This window comes from Barbus barbus (genome assembly GCF_936440315.1).
Source record: "Barbus barbus genome assembly, chromosome: 43".
Lineage (NCBI taxonomy): Eukaryota > Metazoa > Chordata > Actinopteri > Cypriniformes > Cyprinidae > Barbus > Barbus barbus.
This window is the reverse complement of record NC_136721.1, coordinates 22284946-22299038: the sequence shown is the minus strand read 5'-3', so window position 1 is coordinate 22299038 and position 14093 is coordinate 22284946. Positions and strand designations below refer to the sequence as shown.

Below are 14093 nucleotides of genomic sequence, written 5' to 3'. Positions count from 1 at the left end.
CACTGATGTGAGGGCTACAGGGCGATAGTCGTTTAGGCAGGTGGGCTGCGGTTTCTTGGGGACAGGAACAATGGTGGACTGCTTAAAGCATGAGGGGACTATGGACTGTTCCAGGGAGAGGTTGAAGATCTCGGTGAACACCGGTGCTAGCTGGTCAGCGCAGGCCTTCAGAACCCGACCTGTGATGCCATCTGGTCCTGCTGCCTTCCTGATGTTCACTCTCTTGAATGCCCTCCTCACGTCATGCTCCGTGATGGTGAATACGTTGTCCTCACCGGCTTCCTCAGCGTGCATGCAGTTAGCACTGCTAGCGCCGTTAGCGTGATTAGCTGCAGCCTCGAAGCGAGCATAAAAAGTGTTCAGCTCGTCAGCCAGAGAGGCGTCCGCATTCCCCGATCTGGAGGGTGGTGTTTTATAGTCCGTGATGGTTCTAAGTCCCTGCCACAGGCTCCTAGAGTCGCCATGTTGGAATTGCGACTCTAGTTTCCTCCCGTAGCGCTGCTTCGCCTCCTTCACCGATCTGCGCACGCTGTAAGATGCAGCCTTGTAATCATCCATAATCTAGATTTAAACAGAGAGAGTATGTCTGAACCCCGAACGTTATCAGGAAGGCTATTCCAGAGTTTGTTCTGGGTGGTTGTTAGGGCATTTTGTGTGGTTGCTACGCAGATATGAGGGCGTTTTGGGTGATTACTAGGGTTTTCTTCCTGGATGCTATAAAGTTGCTAGGGCATTCTGGATGATTACCAGGGTTTTCTGGCTGGTTGCTTGTTATGCAGTTGCTACTAGGGTATTCAGTTACTAGGGCATCCCGAAGAGTTGCTATGCAGTTACTAGGGCCTTCTGGGTGATTGCTAGGTTTTACTGGCTGGTTGCAATGTAGTTGCTAGGGCTTACAGTTACTACGGCATGTAGTTGCTATGCAGTTGCTTGGTCGTTTTGGGTGATTACTGAGTTTGATTGCTATACAGTTGCTAGGGTGTTCCTGGGTGGTGGCTATGCAGTGGCTACTAGGAGCTGCATAGCAACCACCCAGAACCCCCTAGCAACAGCATAGCAACAACGCAGAAAATGTGATTACTTTTTTTTTTCTCGATGGTTGCTATGCAGTTGCTAGGGCATACTAAAGGGGTGCTGTGCAGTTACTAGGGTATTTTGGGTGGTTGCTATGCAGTTGCTAGGGTATTTTGGGTGGTTCTGCTCACATGATTAGAGGAATAACATAAGCAGTTTAAACACGCCAAAGTTTAAGAGTAATACATGTGTAATGGCGATGGTTGTCAGCTCTCCTGTGTTTACAGTGTCTGACTAGTGCTCTGTTCTTCAGAGTCTTTGGATTTAATGAGTTCATGAGAGACGAGTGAACTCTAGGATTTCTGGGTGTCCCATCAGAGCACACGGTGCCTATTTATAGAGCGAGAGGAGGCGTGTGTGCATGTGTTTCTGGATGATGGAATGTCATACAGCTATTCTCATGCTTGTTTTTGTGCAGTTGTGTTTTTTATTTCAGGCTGAATTACAGCATTCTGACGTGCTCACAATAATCATTATTATTAAAAATTGTTGTTTCTTCCATATATAGACTAAAGTATGACTTCATTTTTTTTTCAGATTCCATGGTGACATCATCACATTGATCATAATAGTGCATATATGAATAGTGTAGGGGGCATTTATATGTTGTTTTCAACTAAACACAGAACACTTTTTTTATGTATTTTAGACGTTAATTTACAATACAACAGGATTTGGTGGGGGGGGGGGGGGGGGGGGGGGGGGGGCTGAAAATGCAAACTGTTGAAAAGGGTGTTGCTATGGTATTCTGTGTGATTGCTATGCAGTTGTTGGGCGTTCTAGGTGGTGGCTATGCAGCTACTACCAGAAACTGCATAGCTACCACCCATAACACCTTAGCAACTGTATAGCAACCATCCAGAAACTGTGATTACTGTTGGTGTTTTTTTTGGTGGTTACTATGCAGTTGCTAGAGTGTTGTAGGTGGTTGCTAGGCAATTGCTACTAGGAGCTACCACTGCATGGCAACCACCAAGAACACCCTAAGCATAGTGGTGATCCAGAAAGGGTGATTACTGTTTTTTTGGGGGGTTTTTTCTCTGTGGTTGATATGCAGTTACTAGGGCATTTTGGGTGGTTTCTATGCAGTTGCTTGGGTGTTCTGGGTGGTTGCTGGGTTTTCTGTGTTGTTGCTATTCAGTTGCTTGGGTGTTCTGGGTAGTTGCTGGGGTCTTGGTCTTGATAGGTGCTTACTAGTAGAGAGTTCTGGGTGTTTCCTGTGTGGTTGCTAGAGTGTTCTGGGTGGTTGCTGGGGCATTGATAGGTGCTTACTAGAGAGTTCTGGGTGTTTACTGTGTGGTTGCTAGGGCATTCAGAGGGGTTGCTATGCAGTTACTAAGACATTCTGGGTGGTTTATATGCAGTTACTTGGGTGTTCTGGGTGCTACTGGGTTTTCTGGGTGGTGGCTATGCAGTTGCTGTTAGGAACTACAAGAACACCCTAGCAATGGCGTAGCGACCACTAAGAAAGGCAATTACTATTTTTTTCTGGGTAGTTGCTGTGCAGTTTGCTTCTTGTGATCACTTAGTAGTCCATATGACTCGTGCTATCTATTCCAAGTCAAGAGTGAGAAAATAATAACTAACCTTTTAGGTTTGTGCTCGCATGAAAGTGTGCTTGTGTTTCTTTGTATTATGGATAAAAAGACACCAGGGGGGTTTTGAATATCAGATGTCTTTTAAATTCCTTTCTTTCGCTCTCTCACTCTGAGTCATTCTCTCCAGTTTTCCCTCCAGTTGCTCAGTCACCACCTGGCAGAGCTTTGATTTTTACATGCGTGCAGCTCAGACGCCTACAGCCGAGCATTTACGTGTGCTCAGCCTCTGCCGATCCCTCGTTTCCATCCAGTGGACGAGTTCACAGCGGATGCAGGTGCTCTGCAATCTGTTCACTCTCTGTTCAGGGTCGGCTGGTGGCCCTTCGTGACCCTAATTAATCCCCGCCAGCTCGCCGTACACGGTGGAATGTTGTTGCAGACGTCGCCACTCTGGAGTACAGCGGATATAATGACTCCATCACCTCTACCCTCTAACAGAGAACATTACAATGTAAACACTGTGAAAATGTTCTGAACAAATGTTCCGTATCATGTTAATAGTATTTGATAAATGTTCTCACAGTGTTTGGAGGAAATGGTCTTGTTGCAACATTGTTTGAATGTCTGTTGGAGACGAAATTTGCAAATTGGGCCTAGTTTATGAAACATAAACTTGTCGTTCATATGTGATTTTTTTTTTTTTTTTTTTTTTTTTTTTAAGATTTATTTTTGCTGTTATTGCCTTTATTATATATTCAGATTGCAGTTACTTTTTTATAGATTACAGGATTACATATTATGTATGTACACAATTGCAGTAAATTATTCATAATTTGACTTTGCTTTTTTGACAATAACAGAGAAGTAGTGCTGTCAAACGATTAATCGTGATTAATCGCATCCAAAATAAAAGTTTTTGTGTACATAAAATATGACTGAGTATATTTATTATGTATGTATATATATATATATATATATATATATATATATATATATATATATATGTTGTTTATATATTAAACACATTTATATATAATATAAATTATACAAATATAAATATATACATGTAAATACATGTACATATTTTCAAATTGTATACTGTATGTGTGTATTTATACATGCATAATAAATATACAAAGTACACACATATATATTATGTAAACAAAACTTTTATTTTGGATGCGATTAATCACAATTAATTGTTTGACAGCACTACAAAGAATGGCAAATATTTTCTTATGAGTTAATCAGAAGTAATCTAAAAGTAATCCAAAAATACTCAGAACACATTGCCCAATATGTGTAATTCAAAAGATTATGTTACTAACTACAATTTCCATTATGTAATTTGTAATCAGTAATGGATTACAATTTATAAGTAATCTGCCCAGTACTGGATACAACATAGATAAAGCAATGTTTTATAAAAGAGCATAATTGTAAACTTGTTTTTATGAAACAGTGTTAATTCAATAACAATTGCAAGCCAACATTCCCATAATATTAAATTGTTACGAATGACATCATTATACTAAGTTTGTTATGTAACATTAACACAATTACATTAAGACGTACATTAAAGCCTGGAATTTTAAAATTTGAACAACCAAAGTGGAATGTTTAGAAACTTCTAACCAAAATTCTAAGCGCAGAATCGCTTATTTTGTGAATCACCTATTGTTGTTGTGTTCCTCATTTGTATGCTGCTTTAAATAGAAAGTTCTGCTAAATGACTGGATGTAAATATGAATGTAAATTCCTCATCAGGTAGGGTGTTACTTGCTTGCGGGAGCTATGCGGGATCTTTCTGGTGCTCGTTGGTCGTTGATAATATCTGGGCTTGAATTAAGAACTAGAACTACTGAACTGCTGTAAATCTGGCGCCCAGACGCTTGTTGGATCAGCTCCAGATGTGAAGTATGTCCGCTTTATGATGGTTCGAGGGGTTTAATCTGTGGATAAAGACAGAATCTGGATTATAATCCGCCATTATTACACTGGAATCAGCATTTGATACTGGCAGACGGACTGGTTTTGACTGGAGAATTGTGCTGGTTTGAATCGGGCAGGCGGTCTTGGTCCTGGTTTTGATTTTAGAACTGGTTTGGGCGCAAGAGATGGGGGCTGCTTCATCATTTAAAGAACCATGGACTAAAGTGTTGTCAACTCAGAGGGTAAATGAATATGCTAATGCTTTTGTGTTGCAATACTGCACCAAAAACATCACATTATATAGAGTTTTAATAGGAAACATTGAATTCGGTATTGTTTGTGTTTACATGATATTTCTCAGTGAAATTGCTTGGTTTGTTGTTTAATGGTGGTGTCTGTTAATACAGCAACACATTAACTTGCCATTATAACACTATACTTTTACCGTTTATTGTAACTGCTCTTGGATGAGTCGCTTTTGTTGTACTGTTCCTCATTTTTAAGTCACTTTGGATGTGCGTGTTTGCTAAATATATAACTGCACATGTAAATTGAATAATACCAACCCTAACCTTTACTTTAATGTTAAACCACCTGAACCAAAAGTACATTCGTACTATTCTTAGACGTGAAATAACACATTATTTAGTCCCTCTTAGAAGAAGTTTTCCATGTGGGGGATGTCCCTACAAGGTGACATCAAGTTTTGATGTTTTCAATACTCTGTCGCATCGAGAACTGCAAAATCTTCAGCGACACAAAGCGTCTTTATTGCTGGTTGCAGTTTCAAAGATGAGGACTTTGGCTTTCATAGGGCTAGTTTAGTCTAGTCTGGATTTCTCTTGCACTTCATAGAGATCTTTGCATTGCTGAAGATGTCAGACAACCGAGCATCCATTTGTCACATAATACTCCGTCTCACTGATCAAAACCACAAGACGATCACACAGCAGATTTTCAATTTGCCTTCTTTAAATCTTCATTTGCTGCTCTTCTAGTGTGTCTTGTCTCTGCAGTGTGAACTAAAGACTGTGTTGTGTAAGAGGAGATGATCTGTGTTTAAATGAGGCCAGCTAATCGTATTAGGTCATTTGATTTACTCAGATGCTGACAGGGGACTTTGGCACGGTGTGTGTTTCTTAGCTGTATTCTTCCATTGCTAGGTTTAATAGCACCAGAAATGAAAATTCAGTCATTGTTTACGCACCCTCGTGTCGCTCCAAACCAAAATGCTGTTATTTTTTTCCATGGAACACAAAAGTAGGAATTTTTCAAGATTTCCATGTGGTTCTTTTACTTGTATTGATCATTTATAGTGACCACAAAACAAAAAAACCCCCACAAAGATAGAATAAATGTAGTCCATACGATTTATGTGGGGGGGTTTAATAATGTTGTGCATTGAAATTTGTACAAAATTTCCTCACGCAAAGCTATTTCTTGAGAAGACATGGACTTTTTTACTGTACATTTATAATGCTTTTTGTTTTCATTTAGTTTAGTTCAGGCATTATATGAAAATAGCTGAATTTTTTTTTATCCTCAAGAAATTCATATCAGTTTGGAATGACATAATGGTGAGAAAATTATGTTTTTTTTTTTTTTTGTGAACTGTGCCATTAAATACTAGACTGAAAGTTCTAATATGTAGTGCAGAACTACAGATCATCACCCACATGTACATCCTGTGTGCAGAAACACACAAGGTTTGAGCGTTCATCCTGTCTGCTGGCTGAATGCATCCGGACAGTTTGCACGAACAGGAATTGAACAGTGGTGTCTTCTTTCGTAAGGAGAATGTGAAATGGTTTTGTGCATCTAATGCTTGTTCGGAAGGGAGTGTGTGAGCGAATATTTGACTGGATTCTTCAGACTTTGAGATGGTTGAAGAGAAAATGGGGGGATGCTGGAGTCAAACGAAGGTGATCGAAGCGTTACTACAATACTATTTATTGTTGAATTCAGAGTGGTTTCTGTCTAATGTGCCAAGTAAAGTTAATGTGATTTTATTGTGCACTGTAAAGATTTTAAATAGTTCTTCGGTTCAGCAAAGCAATGTTTTGTTATCAAGAAGCATTTCGGCTGTGTAGGATTTTTGAGTTGCTGTTTTTTTTTTTTAGGAGTGTAAAAATTTCTTGATTTCATTGTAGGTTCTTAAGATCAGTGTTTTGATTTATGTGTTTGCAATACTATGGAAGTCAATGGGGACCAGCAACTGTTTGGTTAAGTTTGGTTTGGTTTTATGTTAAGAAGAAAGAAATTCATATAGGTTTGGAACAATTTGAACCTTCAAACAGGTGCTTTTATGACAGTAGGCTAAAAAGAAGTTTTGGTTCTGAACGGAATTTTTATTTTCAATAGTCATGTGATTTGAAAAGATTCTTGAATACATTAAGAGGGACGTTATCCAGAACGTCCTGTTGTGCTTCCTAATTCATGGCATGTTTTGGGTTGTTTTTGCACAATCCAATTACATATGCTTCATAGGTACAGTATATAGGATTTCTTTCTTGTCAGAGACCGATATTGGATCAGATACAAATCTAAGTAATCTAACATGCATCAGGCTCTTTTAAACTGATCCCGTCACATCTCAAATGTGTGATCAGTGTTAGTTGAGGTGTAAAAATGGATTGCGTCTGCTTCTAGGACTCATTTCTGTGGTGTGTTTGTGTGTTTTAAAGAGATTTGACCAGAAATCATCTGGAAATGGAAAGTTAAAACCCTACACACACACACATACCTCATCAAACCTGCATGCAATCATCAACAAATGATCACAACACAAGATATTAATAAAATGTTCAGGGTCAGTGACTTGAGCACTACAATCATGTGGACACATGCGTTTCTGAATGTGGTTGGATCACAAAATGTTTTTTTATTTTAGTATTTACATATCCTGGAAACATAAAAGCACCTGCATTCACTTCCAGATTTCAGTTTTGATACAACTTGGAGTATATAAAACTGGTTCCTTGTGTTTTTCTGATAAGAAACCTTCAGAAACATCTTGAACTTGATGCAGTAGATGATCCTGGCTTTAATTTGTGAATTATGCAATTTATAATTTATGTACAATGATTTGTGCTTTATGCTTTGACTTAAAACCTTGGCAAATTTCAAAGTTGCATGTAAAACTGATAATTTTTTTTCGACCTCATACCGTTTAGTTTGTTCTTAGTTCTTCAGTAACATCACTTTAGCAAATGAAGTGAAAATAGCTCATGCATTTGTTAGCAAGGTCATTATTCTTGACAGTACTCGCTGTCATGTCAGTATCAGGGTGGGCTTTTCCTGTCCACTTCCTTTTGTCTTAATAGAATGTCACCTTTGCTTGTGACGCCCTGCGGTGTCTGTTTGGTGAACCTTTCTTGCTGTGGTACATTTTTTTTTTATTTCAACAACTGAATTAGGATGTCAAAACAGTCTGCACTGTTATGGTGCTAGCTTTAATATATTTCTCTCTCTCTCTTTCTCTCAGGATCAGTTTGATAACCTGGAAAAGCACACGCAGTGGGGAATCGACTTTGTGGAAAAATACACCAAATTTGTGAAGGAAAGGTCTGAGATCGAGCTTAACTATGCAAGACAGATCAGGTGAGTGTTGCATCAGCCTCTGTGATTAATACAACTGCAGTAAATATTTTAGTTTGTGTAAACTTTATGCATGAAGACTTTTTAATGATGTATACAGGCTTTTATCATGGATTTTTCAGTTGCAGAATAAATAACAAAAAAAAACATTACATCCTTAAATATGCATATTATACTGATTATACTGCAGAATTAGGAAGAGGAATATGCTGTGTGACTGTTGCATACACAGGTGATCATAAGAGGCCAATATGTCTGTGAAAGTGATATTTCTATCATGCAGATGTAACCAAAACATATTCAAAAAATTTTTTTTTTAAATATTTTACAACAAATATTTATGCTTATAGACTGTAAAGACTACTTTTGAAATGAAGTACTTATTTCTACATCAAAATTTCAGTGTGTTATTGCCATTTTATTGTAATTAATTGTAATAATTTTATTGTAATAATTACTAGGATTTTCTGAGTGAAAATCGTTCAAAAATAAAACCTACACCATTATTTTCAGTATATATGCATTTATTTAGCTTTCTAGTGAATATATGTATATATACCCTGACAGATTACCATTTTAAGCTGGTTTGCTGGTTTTAGCTGATTTAATCTAGACTCTCAGCCTTGCCAAGCCTGTGAAAACCTCTTTAAAATCAGTCAACAGATAAGTCTGATCAAGCTTGGAGAACATTTTAAAGCTGTTTTTCAACACGGGTAATTAGGTTGAATACTTTTGTGGCTTGATAGGTCAGAGGCCATGTCTTATCTCGCCTATGCCACCAGGATTGCCATCAGATCTTTGGGTTCCTTCATCCAAACCCCCACTTTAACCCCTGATATTCATCTGTCATGTCTGTGTAAATAAAGACACGTGCAGGTGCTTGTACTTCATAGTGTATTCGTCTAAAAATAAAGACTAGACAGTTAAACACACGCATACACTAATTACACATGTGATGTTGCTGCTGACAGCTCAAGGATATAGGAAGAAAGGGCAACATTTGTGTTTTCTGTGTGTGTAAGTTTGGGAAGAAAATGCAGGTTTCCGTGGTAACAAGGTGCCAGCATGGTGTTCCTTGTTGGTGACCTACATTTGCAGCAGCCAATCATGTGCCATGACCCCGCCCCCCATTCCAGTGATAGGATTTAAAACTCACACACACACACACACACACACACACACACACACACACACTCACTGACTGTACATCATCCCCCTCCAGATAGCAGTGGGAAACCCCTTTAATTCCCAGACACAGCAGGGGGTTCAGCCATCTAACACACACACACACACACACACGCACACACTCATACCAGCCTGTTACTGGATGTGATGAACTGCACTTGTAACCTCAGATACACTACGTGAAAGAAAGGCATTGTGTGGTCAGATGGTATTAACAAATAATCATGTTTGTATCCTTTATAAAACAATACATTTGGCAGTACCATGATTCTTTAATATATACATATTTTAATATCATATTCACCATGTTAAATGGTGCTGAACTGACATTCCCATTTTAGTTGTTTTAAAAAAGCATTGCATTTCCTTATTTGTTTTTTTCTCCATGGTTTATATTTGTGATAATACCATGACAGTTTTTGTATGGGATACAGCTTCAGTTGCATCAATATACATATAGCACATGCACACTTACAGTTTTTGATAAACATGCATGCATATATGCGCACACACACATATATACACAAACACTAATATGCCAGATATCCTGATCCAGACAGGGACTTGCATGCATGAAAAGCGAATTAGCTAAGATTATAGTCAATAGTGAGTGTGTGTGTGTGTCTGTGAGAGAGTGAAAGATAGGAACAGAGTAAATTTTATGTATCTTCAGAAAAGGAAATTGCAGCGTTGCAGTGACAGAAACAGTCACATAGTGTTGTGCAGTCGAGAACGCATCCAGATGTGATAGGTAGATAGGTAGATTGAAAGACAGATAGGTAGATAGATGGGTTGGTAAACAGTTTTTTAAAATTAAGATATTAACAGGTAAGTAGATTTTTTTTAATACATTCATTGATTAATATATACATAAAGTTATAGATTCATTTATTCATATTTATAGATAGGTAAATTATTTATTCATAAATGTTAAAAATTATTAGTTCATTAATAGATTAATGTATTCAAATTATACAATACAATACATTTATCTATGAATTTATATATTTATAGTCTGACTATAAATAATTTATCTGTACATTTATATATTAGTTTATTCATTAATGCATTCATAAGTCGATAAGACGATAATTTGTTGATACATTTATTAGCATTACTTTGAAAAATTTATTCATCAAAGTATCAAAGAAAAAAGTATCACAGATTCCAAAAAGCAATATTAAGCAGCGCAACAGTTTCAACACAATCAGCATATTAGAATGATTTCTGAAGGATCACGTGACCGGAGTAATGATGCTAAAAATTCAGCGCTGCATCCCAGAAATAAATTCTATTTTAAAGTATATTAAAATAAGAAACCAATATTAGAAATTGCAATAAGATTTCACAATATTACAGTTTTTTTCTGCATTTTTGATCGAATAAATACAGCCTTGATGAGCAGAAGAGTCTTTTTTGTGTCTTTTGAGTGGCAGTGCAGATAGATAGATAGATAGATAGATAGATAGATAGATAGATAGATAGATAGATATTCATTATTTATTTATTCATTAATTCATGAATGGATAAATACATTGGAAATAAGAACTTTATACCATCTTTTAAATTCAATTTTAACTAAATTTCCTATCAAATATTTACATTATTTGAGTCACCGTTAAAAATTACGGTTGATGTTACTTTCATGTCATTTATCTCACTGGAAAAGAAAGGTCAAGTCAAGTGCATTGCATCATGGGATACACTGCTGCATGTAGTGTGAATGTTGTGTGGTACATCATGTGTGTGTGTTAAATGAGTGCTGAGAATGCAGTGCAATATTAATATTAGTATGTTAATGTGCTATTCTGAAGAATATGTGCAGAAAACAGTGACAGACTGAAGGTGGCTGGGAGGTGTTTGTCTCACTGTGGGCGTGTGCGTGAGTGTGTGCTTATTTTAGTGCGTTTTTTACCCTTTGGCAAGGTGCAGTATGAACAAACACACACAGAGACACACACACACACACACCCCTGCCCTGAGGTGGTGACGATGAGCAGACGCTCTGTATTTATAGCTGGTGATAATAGAATACACAGAGAAACATCTGACAGTGACGAGAAAGGCTACAATGAAAGAAAGACATCTTTTGTGTCACAGTTTCCACACACACACACACTGACACTGAGCCTCACATTAATTTTAAATACATGTAGGAAGACCAAGAGTTCTGTGAAGTTTATATTTGAATTTCCACTTTCGATTGTTTCTTTGCACTAAGCATTTTGATTGGTTGCTTTTCTCATTTGGGTTCTCTGATTGGTTTATAAACTTGCTTTAACGTTGTATCTCTGCAATGGAATACTAGATCACTGTTTCTGCATACTGGACTGAAGTATACACTGAATACAGCCAACTGTTTAATGGTTTATTTAATTTTATAGTATGTTAAAACACATATATGGTAATCTTTTCAAACAGTAGTATGTTGCATGTTTGATTTGGCAATATTACATTTTTTCATCTTTAATATTTTTTTCTTCTAAAAAAAAGATGAAGAAATAAAATTCTAAATAGAATTTGTACATATTTTTGAATGAGCATCCTGTCACAGTGCGCTCCGGTTGCATACTGCACAGTTAAAAATATAGTATATCAGAATGTGTTACATATAAATAGGATTGCCGGATGTATTTAATCTGGTAGAAGTACTTACAGTATAATGTACTGTAGAAATAGTATGAGAAGTATGGTAGTACTGCAAACATGTCAGTGCAGTCATTGGTGTCTTGTTTTTAATTTTGCACAGGAATCTGTCCAAGAAATACCAGCCTAAGAAGAAAGAGGAAGATGAGAATAAGTATGATTCATTTATTTCATTTGTTTCATGATTGATATTAGATTTGTTTGGTCTAAATCTAGTTGTCTGAATCAGCATCTAACCCACTTAAATTAGCTGATGGATTCAGATATATTCATGTTTGTGTCTCATACTGATGATGTCCCGTCCTGTCTTAGGTACACATGGTGTCGCGCGTTTCATTCGACGCTAAACGAGCTGAACGATTACGCCGGACAGCATGAGCTCATCGCAGAGAACATGATGTCACAGATCATCGCCGAACTCACGCGATACGCACAGGAAATCAAAACAGAGAGGAAATCGGTGAGTGAACGAACTTTGGGATAAAGTTACGACTGTGAAACGTGCAATTTGGTTAAAATAATGTCTTCTATTCAAGTTTAATACACACAGAGGATAAGTCAGTCATTGGTGGGATGATTTTCTGAAGAGTGTGGCACATTTAATTACATATAAACACACATTGTCCATCTGTTTCTATTTTTCATCCTGATCTTAGGTGTTTAACTTGCTGATTGTAAATATATAAGTGCATATATAAGTAAATATACAATAAAGTGTTCATTTCAAAATGAAATTTGGTGTAAGTTAAAATGAGAGATATACATTAAACCCTCAATTTTTAGATAAGGTTGACTTAATGATCAAGGATATCTCTTACATTTTATATACAGAGTTCTGGCATGAAACTCTAGATGGCGCAGTCCGATAGGTCTAACTCAATCTGACCTAATGACATCATTATCACATGGCACAGCTGATTGGTTCTTTCCTGTATCGGTAACCAATGAGCTCGCTGCTCAACATTCAAATATATGACTAGTGCTTGCCGTAGCAGTTTGCAGCTTGCTTCAGAAACCCTACACCTTCCCCAGCTCCACCTGTATAGATCTGCTGCGAGGTGATTCATGTATATGTTATATGGGGGTTATTTCATGTATGTTATATTTGCAGCAGCAGTATTTCTTACATGCTCACAGCAGCATGTTGTGGATGTATTGGCAGTAGCAGTAGTCTCAGTACTTGCTCTGTCGCAGCAGCGTAGCAGATCTATTCCACCAAGTACATTACCATGCCAATCCCTCCGAGAGTTGTCATGACAGCAATAAATATATATAAATAATAAATATATTCATGTTTATTAATGAAATTATATATGTCAAGTCACCTTTATTTATATAGTGCTTTTAACAATACAGATTGTGTCAAAGCAGCTTTACAGTATATATGTGTGTGTGTGTGTGTGTGTGTGTGTGTGTGTGTGTATATCATTAGCAGGACATTTTGTTTTCTAAATGATGATATTTGCCAGAATTATAGCACATCTCTCCCTTTTTTTCCATAAATAGAAATGCTGTTGTGTTTCGACTGAAAGTTTCTAGTGTGTGTATATGAATTACACTCATCGTGTGTGTGTGTTTATATCATTCCATATAAACACACACACACACACACACACACACACACATACACACACACACACAGGTCATCGCCTGTATGATTTATATGTCCAGACAGCACTGAACTAATGACCAGTGCGGCGTCCGAACACAACATGCATCTTTCATTTAGCAAATAAGATGAAGGCATTTAGGTATCAACCTGAAGAACGCAGATTTCCCAGCATTCAACACTCACACACACACACACACACTGAGCGGGGCTCCATGGTGTCTGTCTGGCCGATTTCCCCGAATGCTGCTTTTCTCCTCTTTCATAAACCTCTTCTTTCTCTCTCTTTATCTGTCTGTCTATCCATCTCTATCTTTTGTCTACCTCAGTTCATTGCTTCATTCATACACGTGCCATTTTTGGATGTATTTGTGCACATACAGTATATATATATATAATATATATATACATATATATATTTGCAGACTTATAGTTTATTCATTAGTTAATGCATTTTGCAATAGAGAATTAGTTAAGAACAGTCTTGCTCCGTTTTCCCGCGTTTAATCCAG

At 37.2% G+C, this 14093-nt stretch overlaps 1 protein-coding gene across 13 annotated transcripts in view; it reads left to right on the top strand.

The window, feature by feature from the left end:
* Positions 1–14093, top strand: part of LOC306862850 (formin-binding protein 1-like) — a gene marked incomplete at its 3' end in the record, with an annotated part of 70222 nt that overhangs the window by 24792 nt on the left and 31337 nt on the right. For 9 of the 13 annotated variants that reach the window (XM_079405884.1, XM_079405876.1, XM_079405881.1 and 6 more), the window contains exons 2-4: positions 8029–8144; positions 12076–12126; positions 12285–12432. In XM_079405884.1, coding sequence (XP_079262010.1) covers positions 8029–8144; positions 12076–12126; positions 12285–12432 — 315 coding nt within the window. Of the gene's footprint in view, positions 1–6238; positions 6467–8028; positions 8145–12075; positions 12127–12284; positions 12433–14093 lie in introns of those variants that run through there. The other 4 variants (XM_079405875.1, XM_079405886.1, XM_079405877.1 and 1 more) reach the window with 1 other exon arrangement.